This window comes from Cololabis saira, chromosome 11, assembly GCF_033807715.1.
Source record: "Cololabis saira isolate AMF1-May2022 chromosome 11, fColSai1.1, whole genome shotgun sequence".
NCBI lineage: Eukaryota > Metazoa > Chordata > Actinopteri > Beloniformes > Belonidae > Cololabis > Cololabis saira.
The window spans coordinates 751,005-769,122 of NC_084597.1; the positions used below are offsets into that span (position 1 = coordinate 751,005).

General features: G+C 43.6%; 1 protein-coding gene across 3 annotated transcripts in view; it reads right to left on the minus strand.

Annotated features, from left to right (window-relative positions):
* LOC133454492 (protein zer-1 homolog) overlaps positions 1–18,118 on the minus strand; it is a 66,908-nt gene that overhangs the window by 2,115 nt on the left and 46,675 nt on the right. For 2 of the 3 annotated variants that reach the window (XM_061733218.1, XM_061733217.1), the window contains 5 exons: positions 11,272–11,391; positions 6,675–6,790; positions 5,847–5,880; positions 5,621–5,775; positions 1,798–1,895 (listed from right to left, as the gene is read on the minus strand). In XM_061733218.1, the coding sequence (XP_061589202.1) occupies positions 1,798–1,895; positions 5,621–5,775; positions 5,847–5,880; positions 6,675–6,790; positions 11,272–11,391 (523 nt within the window). Of the gene's footprint in view, positions 1–1,797; positions 1,896–5,620; positions 5,810–5,846; positions 5,881–6,674; positions 6,791–11,271; positions 11,392–18,118 lie in introns of all 3 variants that reach the window. The other variant, XM_061733216.1, reaches the window with a different exon arrangement.

Consider the following 18,118-nt stretch of genomic DNA (forward strand, 5'->3'; position numbering starts at 1 on the left):
AACGGACACCAGGTTGTAGAGATTCATCCATTCATACTCACGGTAAACGGACACCAGGTTGTAGAGATTCATCCATTCATACTCACGGTAAACGGACACCAGGTTGTAGAGATTCATCCATTCATCCATTCATACTCACGGTAAATGGACACCAGGTTGTAAAGATTCATCCATTCATCCATTCATACTCACGGTAAACGGACACCAGGTTGTAAAGATTCATCCATTCATCCATTCATACTCACGGTAAACGGACACCAGGTTGTAAAGATTCATCCATTCATCCATTCATACTCACGGTAAACGGACACCAGGTTGTAAAGATTCATCCATTCATCCATTCATACTCACGGTAAACTGACACCAGGTTGTAGAGATTCATCCATTCATACTCACGGTAGACGGACACCAGGTTGTAAAGATTCATCCATTCATCCATTCATACTCACGGTAAACGGACACCAGGTTGTAAAGATTCATCCATTCATACTCACGGTAAACGGACACAGGGTTGTAAAGATTCATCCATTCATCCATTCATACTCACGGTAAACGGACACCAGGTTGTAGAGATTCATCCATTCATACTCACGGTAAACTGACACCAGGTTGTAGAGATTCATCCATTCATACTCACGGTAGACGGACACCAGGTTGTAAAGATTCATCCATTCATCCATTCATACTCACGGTAAACTGACACCAGGTTGTAGAGATTCATCCATTCATCCATTCATACTCACGGTAAACGGACACCAGGTTGTAAAGATTCATCCATTCATACTCACGGTAAACTGACACCAGGTTGTAGAGATTCATCCATTCATCCATTCATACTCACGGTAAACGGACACCAGGTTGTAAAGATTCATCCATTCATACTCACGGTAAACTGACACCAGGTTGTAGAGATTCATCCATTCATACTCACGGTAAACTGACACCAGGTTGTAAAGATTCATCCATTCATCCATTCATACTCACGGTAAACGGACACCAGGTTGTAAAGATTCATCCATTCATCCATTCATACTCACGGTAAACTGACACCAGGTTGTAGAGATTCATCCATTCATACTCACGGTAGACGGACACCAGGTTGTAAAGATTCATCCATTCATACTCACGGTAAACTGACACCAGGTTGTAGAGATTCATCCATTCATCCATTCATACTCACGGTAAACGGACACCAGGTTGTAAAGATTCATCCATTCATACTCACGGTAAACTGACACCAGGTTGTAAAGATTCATCCATTCATCCATTCATACTCACGGTAAACGGACACCAGGTTGTAAAGATTCATCCATTCATACTCACGGTAAACGGACACCAGGTTGTAGAGATTCATCCATTCATACTCACGGTAGACGGACACCAGGTTGTAAAGATTCATCCATTCATACTCACGGTAAACGGACACCAGGTTGTAAAGATTCATCCATTCATCCATTCATACTCACGGTAAACGGACACCAGGTTGTAGAGATTCATCCATTCATACTCACGGTAAACGGACACCAGGTTGTAGAGATTCATCCATTCATACTCACGGTAAACGGACACCAGGTTGTAGAGATTCATCCATTCATACTCACGGTAAACGGACACCAGGTTGTAGAGATTCATCCATTCATACTCACGGTAAACGGACACCAGGTTGTAAAGATTCATCCATTCATACTCACGGTAAACGGACACCAGGTTGTAGAGATTCATCCATTCATCCATTCATACTCACGGTAAACGGACACCAGGTTGTAGAGATTCATCCATTCATCCATTCATACTCACGGTAAACGGACACCAGGTTGTAGAGGGCCCAGGTGGCCCAGTGCTGACTGACGGGGGCGATGCTCTGGGGGAGGAGACGCAGGATCGGCTCAAACGACCTGGAACACACAACCATTTAAACATTTAAACATTTAAACATTTAAACATCTAAACATTTAAACATTTAAACATTTAAACATTTAAACATTTAAACATTTAAACATCTAAACATTAAAACATTAAAACATTAAAACATTTAAACATTAAAACATTAAAACATTTAAACATTTAAACATTTAAACATTTAAACATCTAAACATTTAAACATTTAAACATTTAAACATCTAAACATTAAAACATTAAAACATTAAAACATTTAAACATTAAAACATTAAAACATTTAAACATTTAAACATTTAAACATTTAAACATTAAAACATTAAAACATTTAAACATTTAAACATTTAAACATTTAAACATTTAAACATTTAAACATTTAAACATTAAAACATTTAAACATTTAAACATTTAAACATTTAAACATTAAAACATTAAAACATTAAAACATCTAAACATTTAAACATTTAAACATTTAAACATTTAAACATCTAAACATTTAAACATTTAAACATTAAAACATCAAAACATCAAAACATTAAAACATCTAAACATTTAAACATTTAAACATTTAAACATTAAAACATTTAAACATTTAAACATTTAAACATTTAAACATTTAAACATCTAAACATTTAAACATTTAAACATTTAAACATTTAAACATTAAAACATCTAAACATTTAAACATTTAAACATCTAAACATTTAAACATCTAAACATCTAAACATTAAAACATTAAAACATCTAAACATCAAAACATTAAAACATTTAAACATTTAAACATTAAAACATTTAAACATTTAAACATTTAAACATTTAAACATTTAAACATTTAAACATTTAAACATTAAAACATTAAAACATTAAAACATTTAAACATTTAAACATTTAAACATTTAAACATTAAAACATTAAAACATTTAAACATTTAAACATTTAAACATTTAAACATTAAAACATTAAAACATCTAAACATCTAAACATCTAAACATTTAAACATTTAAACATTTAAACATTAAAACATCTAAACATTTAAACATTTAAACATTAAAACATTAAAACATCTAAACATCTAAACATTTAAACATTTAAACATTTAAACATTAAAACATTAAAACATTAAAACATCTAAACATTTAAACATTTAAACATTAAAACATCTAAACATTTAAACATTTAAACATTTAAACATTTAAACATTTAAACATTAAAACATTAAAACAACAGGAAAGAAATAACCTTTTACAATTAATATCTACAATCCCCTTTTTACATTCTTTTATTTCTTTGTTTGCATTATTTTCAAAACATGACGCCGTCTCTGAGGGAGAATAATATTTCATATTATTTAATATTTTACCAGGATTTCACTTATTCAGTCGTCAAATCATGTAGTTCTGAGTCTGAAAACTGAGGAAGAGAATCAGCCAAAATATTTGAGAGGGAAAGATTTTTTTTTATTATGCACAAAAGTTGAAATGTCGAGAAAAAAAAGTCAAAATATCGAGAAAAAAGGTGAAATTTCGACTTAATTCTTGAAATTGTATTTCAACATTGTTCTCGACATTTCGACTTTTTTCTTGAAGTTCTTATATAAAAAAAAATCTTCCACCTCAAATATTATTTTTATTTTTCACCTCCGTAGATAAACAGACAGACAGCAGGTGATCACTGATCAATAACGTACCTGTAGTTGATCACTGATCAATAACGTTACCTGTAGTTGATCACTGATCAATAACGGTACCTGTAGTTGATCACTGATCAATACCTGTAGTTGATCACTGATCAATAACGTTACCTGTAGTTGATCACTGATCAATACCTGTAGTTGATCACTGATCAATAACGTTACCTGTAGTTGATCACTGATCAATAACGTTTTCCTGTAGTCGATGTTGCGGCGGGAGCTAACGTCCCAGCTCTGATCACTGATCAATAACCTGATCGGTACCTGTAGTTGATGTTGCGGCGCGACGACACGTCCCAGCTCTGAACCGCCTGCATCATCTGCTCCATGACGCCGTCTCGTCGTGATTCTGCGTGCGTTTTTTCTTGCTTTTTTTCGTGCGTGCTCATTCGACTCACTGCTCATTTCGTGCGTTTTGCGTTCGTTTTGTGTTCGTGCGTGCGTTTCTTTGTGCTTTTTTTCGTGCGTGCGTTCGTTTTGCGTGCAATATGCGTTCGTTTTGTGTTTGTTCGTGCGTTTTTTCGTGCGTGCGTTTTGCGTGCGTTTTTTCGTGCGTGCGTTCGTTTTGCGTGCGTTTTGCGTTCGTTTTGTGTTCGTTCGTGTGTTTTTTCGTGCGTGCGTTTTTTCGTGCGTGCGTTCGTTTTGCGTGCGTTTTGCGTTCGTTCGTGCGTTTTTTCGTGCGTGCGTTTTTTCGTGCGTGCGTTTTGCGTTCGTTTTGTGTTCGTTCGTGCGTTTTTGCGTGCGTGCGTTTTGTGTGCGTTTTTTCGTGCGTGCGTTTTGCGTGCGTTATTTCGTGCGTGCGTGCGTTTTGCGTGCGTTTTGCGTGCGTTTTTTCGTGCGTGCGTTCGTTTTGCGTGCAATATGCGTTAGTTTTGTGTTCGTTCGTGCGTTTTTGCGTGCGTGCGTTCGTTTTGCGTGCGTTTTGCGTTCGTTTTGTGTTCGTTCGTGCGTTTTTGCGTGCGTGCGTTTTGTGTGCGTTTTTTCGTGCGTGCGTTTTGCGTGCGTTATTTCGTGCGTGCGTGCGTTTTGCGTGCGTTTTTTCGTGCTTTTTTTCGTGCGTGCGTTCGTTTTGCGTGCAATATGCGTTAGTTTTGTGTTCGTTCGTGCGTTTTTGCGTGCGTGCGTTCGTTTTGCGTGCGTTTTGCGTTCGTTTTGTGTTCGTTCGTGCGTTTTTGCGTGCGTGCGTTTTGTGTGCGTTTTTTCGTGCGTGCGTTTTGCGTGCGTTATTTCGTGCGTGCGTGCGTTTTGCGTGCGTTTTTTCGTGCTTTTTTTCGTGCGTGCGTTCGTTTTGCGTGCAATATGCGTTAGTTTTGTGTTCGTTCGTGCGTTTTTGCGTGCGTGCGTTCGTTTTGCGTGCGTTTTGCGTTCGTTTTGTGTTCGTTCGTGCGTTTTTGTGTGCATGCGTTTTTTCGTGCATTTTTTTCGTGCGTGCGTGCGTGCGATATTTCGTGCGTGCGTTCGTTTTGCGTGCGTTTTGTGTTCGTTTTCGTTCGTGCGTTTTTGCGCGCGTGCGTGCGTTTTGCGTGCGTTCTTCGTGCTTTTGTGCGTTTTTTCATGTGTTCGTTCTTTCGGGTCCAGTTCAGGAGGTTCTACCAACACCAGACCAACCGCCTCCCTGATCAATAACCTGATCGGTAGCTGTAGTTGATGTTGCGGCGCGACTACACGTCCCAGCTCTGAACTCCCTGATCAATAACCTGATCAATAACCTGATCGGTACCTGTAGTTGATGTTGCGGCGGGAGGAAACGTCCCAGCTCTGAACTCACTGATCAATAACCTGATCAATAACCTGATCGGTACCTGTAGTTGATGTTGCGGCGGGAGGAAACGTCCCAGCTCTGAACTCCCTGATCAATAACCTGATGGGTACCTGTAGTTGATGTTGCGGCGCGACTACACGTCCCAGCTCTGAACTCCCTGATCAATAACCTGATCAATAACCTGATGGGTACCTGTAGTTGATGTTGCGGCGGGAGCTAACGTCCCAGCTCTGATCACTGATCAATAACCTGATCAATAACCTGATGGGTACCTGTAGTTGATGTTGCGGCGGGAGCTAACGTCCCAGCTCTGAACCGCCTCCATCATCTGCTCCATGACGGCGTCTCTTCTCGATTCCTCCATCGTCCAAACCTCCGGCCCGTCAAACATGATGTGGGAGAGGACGCCGCAGGCGTTGTAGGAAACCTCGATGCCGTCGGCTTTACTGGCCAGCAGCTCGCTGTAATCAATAATCAATAATCAATACATCAGGAAACCTCGATACCGTCGGCTTTACTGGCCAGCAGCTCGCTGTAATCAATAATCAATCAATACATCAATCAATACATCAATACATCAATCAATACATCAATCAATACATCAATCAATAATCAATACATCAATCAATACATCAGGAAACCTCGATACCGTCGGCTTTACTGGCCAGCAGCTCGCTGTAATCAATACATCAATCAATACATCAATCAATACATCAGGAAACCTCGATGCCGTCGGCCTTACTGCCCAGCAGCTCGCTATAATCAATAATCAATCAATACATCAATCAATACATCAATACATCAATCAATAATCAATACATCAATCAATACATCAGGAAACCTCGATGCCGTCTGCTTTACTCCCCAGCAGCTCGCTACGGATCAATAATCAATCAATAATCAATCAATCAATCACATTTGATTTGTCCACTGCAAAAGTCGAAATGTTGAGAAAAAATTCAAAATAACGAGATTAAAAAGGAAAAAAATCTAAAAATCTAAACTTTTCGCTCTACTGGCGTCGGTCGGTGTTTTCACCTGAACACGGTGATGAAGTGAATCTTTTTTTCTTCCTTTTTCCTTTCCTTTTTAATCTCAACATTTTGACTTTTTTCTCAACATTTAGACTTTTCTCTCGGCATTTCGAGAAAAAATAAAAAAAGAAGAAAAAAAAGAGAAAAAAAGGAAAAAAAGAAGGAAAAAAAGGAAAAAAAAGAAGAAAAAAATAAAACAAATAAAAACTCACCTGAACACGGTGATGAACTGAATCTTTAAATAAGACTCACCTGAACACGGTGATGAACTGAATCTTTAAATAAGACTCACCTGAACACGGTGATGAACTGCGGCGTCAGCAGCTGCGGCCGCAGAGCTTTGACCTCGGCCACGTTTCCCAGAAGTCCCAGCATGTTCCGGTGAAGCTCCTGCTTATCCGGGAACTCCTGGAGGAAAACCAGAGAAAACAACGGTCAGGACAAGAACTTAAATCTGACCAGGAATATCCGTCTCATTTCTAGTTAAAATGTCTCATCTGTAATTGTAAATGTACAAGTTTCAGTGTAACCTGGAAAGGTCCAAACATTTAGAATGAGATGAATATAAAATGCTATAAAAGAGTCTGGATCTCTCTCAATGTTCAGAAAGAGCCTAAAACAAAAGTTGTTATTAAATTATGTCTCTTCATATTAAATTATGTCTAACTCTAAAACTATGTGTGAATGAACGTTTCACGCGCGCCTAAAGGTTTTACGCGTGCGCGTGAAACCTTTAGGCCAGTGGTCGGCAACTGGCGACCCCCGGGCCAAAATTGGCCCGTCTCCAATAATATCTGGCCCGCCAGATGACATTGAAAATCTGATTTTAAAAAAAATTTTCTTTAATTTTTTATTTTTTTTAATTATTATTTACTATCACAAAAACGACAATTTCATAGATAATTCAAAGCCTTTATTTAGAAAAGATAAAATAAAATAAAAGTAGGATCTTCATGATTCCGGACGCACACAGTTCTGTATAGTTCCCTGTCACCTGTAGCATAGGGGGGCCTTAATTAGAGGTGCACACAAATATTCAGGAGTGACGTAGGCACAGACTCCCGGGAAAACTCCTGAAGCTGTTGAAATGGTAAGACGTATGTGTCGGTGCTCCTCGGTTTATGCAAGCTAGCTTGCTGTTGGTCTTATAAATGGTAAAACGTCCATTATATGTGTAAAAATACGTCGGAAAATCCGCCTCTTTGGATATCTTCTCACTCGCTTCAGGAGACACAGAGAGCTGCTGCTCCGTGTGCACACGTGTACCGACTGTCCCCTGTGCTGCTGTTCATAGGTGCGTCATGGGTTTTTCATGTGTTTAATTAGTGCTGGGCGGTATGACCAAAAATGTATATCACAGTATTTTTTTTTTCATGCACAACTGGGTGTTAACCACATTTTCTAATGATTTGGAAAGGAATTGGTGCTGTAAATTGGCTTAGAATGGCCTATTTTACTGTCAAATCAAATAAAATACATTTGATTTAGGCTTTTCAAAGAAAAAAATATTTTACAAAATTACAAGGTAGAAAATATTTATTGAACATAAAAAACTGAACATGTTTTAATTTCCAGCATGATGTTGTTTTGGTTCCACCTGCTGGTGAATGTTGGTAAAATTCTTATGGGGTTACTTTTTGGTTGGCCAACGATTTATGTTTGTGGTGCAACCGTTACGGAGCGGCCAGTCTATTTCCTTATTTTACAACGCCGTTATTAATTGTTCGGTTTTTTCCCACTTATTCCACCGAACACCCAAAGTGTTTTTTTGCCATTTTCAGCAGAACAATTTTGAACGTAGCGCCGTGCGGCGTTCCCAACGTTGTGTAGCTACTGTACAAACTCACCGGTATTACGGTGTATGAAACATTCATATCATAAGAAAAATAAACACCCGTATTCGGTATGAACCGGTATGAACCGGTATACCGCCCAGCACTATGTTTAATGTCGTTCGTATTTTAAAGAAGGACTGCATTTGTTAGTAGCTTGGCAGAAAATAATATTATTATCACCAAGTTACTTATAAGCGGTTTCATAACGCAGCCACAAAGTAGCGCTAAACATTAATAACACACTAATAACAGTCTGTAGCAAATTCAAGTTACTTTATTTAAAATAATTACTTTCTTAAATTACTTTTTTGTACAAGATATAATAGTATAATAATATTAGTAGCTTATAGATAAGAGGAAAAAAGATGTTCTGGCCCACCGTTCTGCTTTAGGCGCTCACGTAGAACAACCTTTAGGCGCTCACGTAGAACAACCTTTAGGTGCTCACGTAGAACAACCTTTAGGCGCTCACGTAGAACAACCTTTAGGCGCTCACGTAGAACAACCTTTAGGCGCTCACGTAGAACAACCTTTAGGCGCTCACGTAGAACAACCTTTAGGCGCTCACGTAGAACAACCTTTAGCCGCTCACGTAGAACAACCTTTAGCCGCTCACGTAGAACAACCTTTAGGTGCTCACGTAGAACAACCTTTAGGCGCTCACGTAGAACAACCTTCAGGTGCTCACGTAGAACAACCTTTAGGCGCTCACGTAGAACAACCTTTAGGCGCTCACGTAGAACAACCTTCAGGCGCTCACGTAGAACAACCTTTAGGCGCTCACGTAGAACAACCTTTAGGCGCTCACGTAGAACAACCTTTAGGCTCACGTAGAACAACCTTTAGGCGCTCACGTAGAACAACCTTTAGGTGCTCACGTAGAACAACCTTTAGGCGCTCACGTAGAACAACCTTTAGGCGCTCACGTAGAACAACCTTTAGGCGCTCACGTAGAACAACCTTTAGGCGCTCACGTAGAACAACCTTTAGGCGCTCACGTAGAACAACCTTTAGGCGCTCACGTAGAACAACCTTTAGACGCTCACGTAGAACAACCTTTAGGCGCTCACGTAGAACAACCTTTAGGCGCTCACGTAGAACAACCTTTAGACGCTCACGTAGAACAACCTTTAGACGCTCACGTAGAACAACCTTTAGGCGCTCACGTAGAACAACCTTTAGAGCTCACGTAGAACAACCTTTAGGCGCTCACGTAGAACAACCTTTAGGCCTCACGTAGAACAACCTTTAGGCGCTCACGTAGAACAACCTTTAGGCTCACGTAGAACAACCTTTAGGCGCTCACGTAGAACAACCTTTAGGCGCTCACGTAGAACAACCTTTAGGCGCTCACGTAGAACAACCTTTAGACGCTCACGTAGAACAACCTTTAGGCGCTCACGTAGAACAACCTTTAGACGCTCACGTAGAACAACCTTTAGGCGCTCACGTAGAACAACCTTTAGACGCTCACGTAAAACAACCTTTAGAGCTCACGTAGAACAACCTTTAGGCGCTCACGTAGAACAACCTTTAGGTGCTCACGTAGAACAACCTTTAGGCGCTCACGTAGAACAACCTTTAGAAACTCACGTAGAACAACCTTTAGAGCTCACGTAGAACAACCTTTAGGCGCTCACGTAGAACAACCTTTAGGCGCTCACGTAGAACAACCTTTAGACGCTCACGTAGAACAACCTTTAGGCGCTCACGTAGAACAACCTTTAGGCGCTCACGTAGAACAACCTTTAGGCGCTCACGTAGAACAACCTTTAGGCGCTCACGTAGAACAACCTTTAGGCGCTCACGTAGAACAACCTTTAGGCGCTCACGTAGAACAACCTTTAGGCGCTCACGTAGAACAACCTTCAGGCGCTCACGTAGAACAACCTTTAGGCGCTCACGTAGAACAACCTTTAGACTCACGTAGAACAACCTTTAGGCGCTCACTTATACGTTTTGCGAGAGCGCGTCAAACATTTTAGTGAGTGCATAAACGTTTTACCTGCTCACGTAAAGAACTGTACGTGCTCACTAAAAGATTTCACGCGCACGTGTAAAACCCATTATACATATTAAAAAGATCTGTGTCCCTTTAGGACTCTGCACAATTAGGCTTTTTCTTGCTCCCTTGTTTCTTTTTCTTTGCGTTTTATCTCCGCTTTTGTGTTTCTAATTACTGCTCTGTTGACGAGTGATCCATGATGACGTTGATAGACGTCTGTTGACGACCAACCATTTTACTGATGACCAACCATTTCACCCAAAATACATTTGGAGATTCACTTGCCATTTTTGTTTTAATGTTAACTGTGAGTGAAAATCTCAGCACAACATGTTATACAATGTTTATACCTAATATGAACCAAGTGGTTCCACAGAAATAAATAAGCCCCGGCCCCCCCCTGTAGCCCCGGCCCCCCCCTCACCTGTAAACACTCCAGGAACAGGCTCATGCCCCGGCCCCCACGGGGCCCCGGCCCCCCCTGGCCCCCCCCGGCCCCCCCCGGGGCCCCAGCCCCCCCCGGCCCCCCGGCCCTGCTCTCACCTGTAAACACTCCAGGAACAGGCTCATGCCCCGGCCCCCCCGGGGGCCCCGGCCCTGCTCTCACCTGTAAACACTCCAGGAACAGGCTCATTCCCCGGCCCTGGACCGGCCCCGGCCCCCCTGACCCCCCCCGGCCCCCCCCCCCCCCTCACCTGTAAACACTCCAGGAACAGACTCATGCCCCGGCCCCCCCGGGGGCCCCGGCCCCCCCGGCCCCCACCAGGGCCCCGGCCCTGCTCTCACCTGTAAACACTCCAGGAACAGGCTCATTCCCCGGCCCTGGACCGGCCCCGGCCCCCCTGACCCCCCCCGGCCCCCCCCTGGACCCCTCACCTGTAAACACTCCAGGAACAGACTCATGCCCCGGCCCCCCCGGCCCCCCCCTGGGGCCCCGGCCCTCCCCTGCCCCCCCCCGCCCCCCCCCTCACCTGTAAACACTCCAGGAACAGACTCATGCCCCGGCCCCCCCGGGGGCCCCAGCCCCCCCCTGGCCCCCCCCCCCTCACCTGTAAACACTCCAGGAACAGGCTCATCCCCCGACAGTTGAGAAACATCTGACAGTTGTCGGGCGTCTCGTCCGTGATGTTCCACAGAGCACTCCAGGAAAACTCCATCACCTGATCACACTAGAATAAATATAATAATATAATATTAAATTAATAATGTTCCACAGAGCACTCCAGGAAAACTCCATCACCTGATCACACTAGAATAAATATAATAATATAATATTAAATTAATAATGTTCCACAGAGCACTCCAGGAAAACTCCATCACCTGATCACACTAGAATAAATATAACTAGACAAAATTCCCGGGAAATTTTGAAGTGCCACGGACTACTGCCGGATGATCGCGGGGCTTATTTGCACCCATGAAGGTCAAGGACTCGATACAGATTCCAATGACACCACCCATGACTCTCTATGTCAAACCATTCAAAAGTTATTACAGAAAATATAGAACCGCTAACTGAACCGCTAACGGGATCGCTAACGGGACCGCTAACGGGGCCGCTAACCGAGCCGCTAATGGGATCGCTAACCGAGCCGCTAACAACCGCTAACGGAACCGCTAACGGGACCGCTAATGGGATCGCTAACGGAACCGCTAAAGGGACCGCTAACGGGATCGCTAACGGGATCGCTAACGGGATCGCTAACGGGATCGCTAACGGGATCGCTAACGGGACCGCTAACCGAGCCGCTAATGGGATCGCTAACGGGACCGCTAACAACCGCTAACAGAACCGCTAACGGGACCGCTAACAGAACCGCTAACAGAACCGCTAACGGGATCGCTAACAACCGCTAGCGGAACCGCTAACGGGACCGCTAATGGGATTGCTAACGGGACCGCTAACGGGGTCGCTAACTGGACCGCTAACGGGATCGCTAACTGGACCGCTAACGGTACCGCTAACGGGATCGCTAACGGAATCGCTAACTGAACCGCTAACGGGACCGCTAACCGAGCCGCTAACGGGATTGCTAACCGAGCCGCTAATGGGATCGCTAACGGGACCGCTAACAACCGCTAGCGGAACCGCTAACGGGACCGCTAACGGGGTCGCTAACTGGACCGCTAACGGGATCGCTAACTGGACCGCTAACGGGACCGCTAACGGGATCGCTAACGGAATCGCTAACTGAACCGCTAACGGGACCGCTAACGGGATCGCTAACAACCGCTAGCGGAACCGCTAACGGGACCGCTAACGGGGTCGCTAACTGGACCGCTAACGGGATCGCTAACTGGACCGCTAACGGGACCGCTAACGGGATCGCTAACGGAATCGCTAACTGAACCGCTAACGGGACCGCTAACCGAGCCGCTAACGGGATCGCTAACCAAGCCGCTAACGGGATCGCTAACGGGATCGCTAACAACCGCTAACGGGACCGCTAACGGGATTGCTAACGGGACCGCTAACGGGGTCGCTAACTGGACCGCTAATGGGATCGCTAACTGGACCGCTAACTGAACCGCTAACGGGACCGCTAACCGAGCCGCTAACGGGATCGCTAACCAAGCCGCTAACGGGATCGCTAACGGGATCGCTAACAACCGCTAACGGGACCGCTAACGGGATTGCTAACGGGACCGCTAACGGGGTCGCTAACTGGACCGCTAATGGGATCGCTAACTGGACCGCTAACGGGACCGCTAACGGGATCGCTAACAGGACCGCTAACAGAACCGCTAACGGGACCGCTAACACCAATAACACTACCATCCCATAATAAACACCTACCATCCCATAATAACACTAACATCCCATAATAACACTAACATCCTATAAAAACACCTGCCATCCCATAATAACACTAACATCCTATAAAAACACCTGTCATCCCATAATAACACTAACATCCTATAAAAACACCTGACATCCCATAATAACACTAACATCCTATAAAAACACCTGACATCCCATAATAACACCTATCGTGTGTGTGTGTGTGTGTGTGTGTGTGTGTGTGTGTGTGTGTGTGTGTGTGTGTGTGTGTGTGTTCATCTAAGGTTAAAAGGTCAGGGTTCAGATTTCTCCATTTTCCAGGTTATACTATGAATTCTGTACTGAGTGAGTCATGTGACCAGTTCTGGGTCAGTCTAATCAGTCAACAGCTGAGCTCTGGTTGCTAGGGGCAACAAGAACCTGATACAGAGGGAGCAGGAATGACTCAGCTGGATTTTTGGTTGTGACAAACCTGAAATCACTCCACTTTGCGCTCAAACCGTAGCTCTTAGCAGAAAAACAAAAACATTTTGAGAAACAGAGAACCTACCAGATTATCTAAATGTTATTTTCATACAGATATTCCTTAAAATGTGTTAGTAACGGCAATTCGAAAACAAAAATGAGATTTTTTTTAAGAAAACTTCATTTAACATGGGAGTCAATGAAGAGAGAGACAGGAACTGGCGTGTCTGTTGGCTCCCCCGTTAAAATTTTGTGCACACCACGCCTGTCATAGTCACATTTTATAAATCACAACACCTATGTCTATATTCTGACCAAAAATTATCTGTCTACCTTTTACGGTTTGGCCGTGACCTCGAGTTACAAATAAGAAATCATGTTTTTTTTTCAGTGTAACTACACTCTAGCAAACTGACTCCCGTGCTCTAGATTTGAAAAAAAGTGATTTCCAGTCCTCGCTTGAGGGCTCATATCTTGAAAAGTGTACATTTTAGGAAAAAACTGTCCGGGGTTTGGAGAGAGAAGAGAAGTTTTCCTCCGTTTTGAAGTTTGAATGACGTTTCTACGTGCAAGTATGAGAAAGATACGTGACTCGGAAAAAAGGTGAATTTTGTCTTTTTTTTCTCAACATTTTCCCATCCGCTTATAATGGCGCCATTGAAATGCATGGGAAAATCTTCCCCATTAGTTTGGAAATTTGGAAATGTTTTTGCACTTCGTGCAAAAACTATTCGTGCCATCGTTCTGAAAATCCACAGGACTGTAGTTAAATTCAGGGCCTACAACTTTCTAAATCGGTTCATAATTTTTCGAGTAACGGTGTGCGAGTGGTGAGGCCCCAAACTTCACGCAATGCGTTCCGGATGGGGCAAAAAGCGCACGTTTGTGCACGTTGCGCAAAAACGTGCACGCCAATCGCTAATAAAAGTCATACCCATCGATTCCCGATTAAGGCGCACGTTTCTACGTTTTTACTTTTCGCGTTTTCTCAAAGCTGTAGGAGGAGTAGCCGGACAAAGTTTTTACGGAAGAATATATAAATAACTAGACAAAATTCCCGGGAAATTTTGAAGTGCCACGGACTACTGCCGGATGATCGCGGGGCTTATTTGCACCCATGAAGGTCAAGGACTCGATACAGATTCCAATGACACCACCCATGACTCTCTATGTCAAACCATTCAAAAGTTATTACAGAAAATATAGAACCGCTAACTGAACCGCTAACGGGATCGCTAACGGGATCGCTAACGGGACCGCTAACGGGACCGCTAACCGAGCCGCTAACGGGATCGCTAACCGAGCCGCTAACAACCGCTAACGGAACCGCTAACGGGACCGCTAACGGAACCGCTAACGGGACCGCTAACGGGGTCGCTAACTGGACCGCTAACGGGATCGCTAACTGGACCGCTAACGGTACCGCTAACGGGATCGCTAACGGAATCGCTAACTGAACCGCTAACGGGACCGCTAACCGAGCCGCTAACGGGATTGCTAACCGAGCCGCTAATGGGATCGCTAACGGGACCGCTAACAACCGCTAACGGAACCGCTAACAGGACCGCTAACAGAACCGCTAACAGAACCGCTAACGGGACCGCTAACGGGATCGCTAACAACCGCTAGCAGAACCGCTTACGGGACCGCTAACGGGGTCGCTAACTGGACCGCTAACGGGATCGCTAACTGGACCGCTAACGGGACCGCTAACGGGATCGCTAACGGGACCGCTAACGGGACCGCTAACCGAGCCGCTAACGGGATCGCTAACCGAGCCGCTAACAACCGCTAACGGAACCGCTAACGGGACCGCTAACGGAACCGCTAACGGGACCGCTAACGGGGTCGCTAACTGGACCGCTAACGGGATCGCTAACTGGACCGCTAACGGTACCGCTAACGGGATCGCTAACGGAATCGCTAACTGAACCGCTAACGGGACCGCTAACCGAGCCGCTAACGGGATTGCTAACCGAGCCGCTAATGGGATCGCTAACGGGACCGCTAACAACCGCTAACGGAACCGCTAACAGGACCGCTAACAGAACCGCTAACAGAACCGCTAACGGGACCGCTAACGGGATCGCTAACAACCGCTATCAGAACCGCTTACGGGACCGCTAACGGGGTCGCTAACTGGACCGCTAACGGGATCGCTAACTGGACCGCTAACGGGACCGCTAACGGGATCGCTAACGGAATCGCTAACTGAACCGCTAACGGGACCGCTAACGGGATCGCTAACAACCGCTAGCGGAACCGCTAACGGGGTCGCTAACTGGACCGCTAACGGGATCGCTAACTGGACCGCTAACGGGACCGCTAATGGGACCGCTAACGGAATCGCTAACTGAACCGCTAACGGGACCGCTAACCGAGCCGCTAACGGGATCGCTAACCAAGCCGCTAACGGGGATCGCTAACGGGATCGCTAACAACCGCTAACGGGATTGCTAACGGGACCGCTAACGGGGTCGCTAACTGGACCGCTAACGGGATCGCTAACTGGACCGCTAACGGGACCGCTAACGGGATCGCTAACAGAACCGCTAACGGGACCGCTAACACCAATAACACTACCATCCCATAATAAACACCTACCATCCCATAATAACACTAACATCCTATAAAAACACCTGACATCCCATAATAACACTAATATCCTATAAAAACACCTGCCATCCCATAATAACACTAACATCCTATAAAAACACCTGACATCCCATAATAACACTAACATCCTATAAAAACACCTGACATCCCATAATAACACTAATATCCTATAAAAACACCTGCCATCCCATAATAACACCTATCGTGTGTGTGTGTGTGTGTGTGTGTGTGTGTGTGTGTGTGTGTGTGTGTGTGTGTGTGTGTGTGTGTGTGTGTGTGTGTGTGTTCATCTAAGGTTAAAAGGTCAGGGTTCAGATTTCTCCATTTTCCAGGTTATACTATGAATTCTGTACTGAGTGAGTCATGTGACCAGTTCTGGGTCAGTCTAATCAGTCAACAGCTGAGCTCTGGTTGCTAGGGGCAACAAGAACCTGATACAGAGGGAGCGGGAATGACTCAGCTGGATTTTCGGTTGTGACAAACCTGAAATCACTCCACTTTGCGCTCAAACCGTAGCTCTTAGCAGAAAAACGAAAACATTTTGAGAAACGGAGAACCTACCAGATTATCTTAATGTTATTTTCATACAGATATTCCTTAAAATGTGTTAGTAATGGCAATTCGAAAACAAAAATGAGATTTTTTTTAAGAAAACTTCATTTAACATGGGAGTCAATGAAGAGAGAGACAGGAATTGGCGCGTCTGTTGGCTCCCCCGTTAAAATTTTGTGCACACCACGCCTGTCAAAGTCACATTTTATGAATCACAACACCTATGTCAATATTCTGACCAAAAATTATCTGTCTACCTTTTACGGTTTGGAGCTCGAGTTACAAATAAGAAATCATGTTTTTTTTTCAGTGTAACTACACTCTAGCAAACTGACTCCCGTGCTCTAGATTTGAAAAAAAGTGATTTCCAGACCTCGCTTGAGGGCTCATATCTTGAAAAGTGTACATTTTAGGAAAAAACAGTCCGGGGTTTAGAGAGAGAAGAGAAGTTTTCCTCCGTTTTGAAGTTTGAATGACGTTTCTACGTGCAAGTATGAGAAAGATACGTGACTCGGAAAAAAGGTGAATTTTGTCTTTTTTTTCTCAACATTTTCCCATCCGCTTATAATGGCGCCATTGAAATGCATGGGAAAATCTTCCCCATTAGTTTGGAAATTTGGAAATGTTTTTGCACTTCGTGCAAAAACTATTCGTGCCATCGTTCTGAAAATCCACAGGACTGTAGTTAAATTCAGGGCCTACAACTTTCTAAATCGGTTCATAATTTTTCGAGTAACGGTGTGCGAGTGGTGAGGCCCCAAAGTTCACGCAATGCGTTCCGGATGGGGCAAAAAGCGCACGTTTGTGCACGTTGCGCAAAAACGTGCACGCCAATCGCTAATAAAAGTCATACCCATCGATTCCCGATTAAGGCGCACGTTTCTACGTTTTTACTTTTCGCGTTTTCTCAAAGCTGTAGGAGGAGTAGCCGGACAAAGTTTTTACGGAAGAATATATAAATAATAATAAGCCTGAGCAATAGTATGAGTGCCTCGTGCTGCGCACGAGGCACTCCTCCTCCATTGAGCTTGCGCAGCTCAATGGAGGAGGCGTGCCACGTGGCGCAGCCGTGGCACTAATAATATTATATTAAATTAATATTAATGAAAACTCCATCACCTGATCACACTAGAATAAATATAATAATATTATATTAATATAATATTAATGAAAACTCCATCACCTGATCACACTAGAATAAATATAATAATATAATATATTAATGTAATATTAATGAAAACTCCATCACCTGATCACACTAGAATAAATATAATAATATTATATTAATATAATATTAATGAAAACTCCATCACCTGATCACACTAGAATAAATATAATATTAATATTAATATATTATTAATGAAAACTCCATCACCTGATCACACTAGAATAAATATAATATTAATATTAATATATTATTAATGAAAACTCCATCACCTGATCACACTAGAATATAATAATATAATATTAATATAATAATG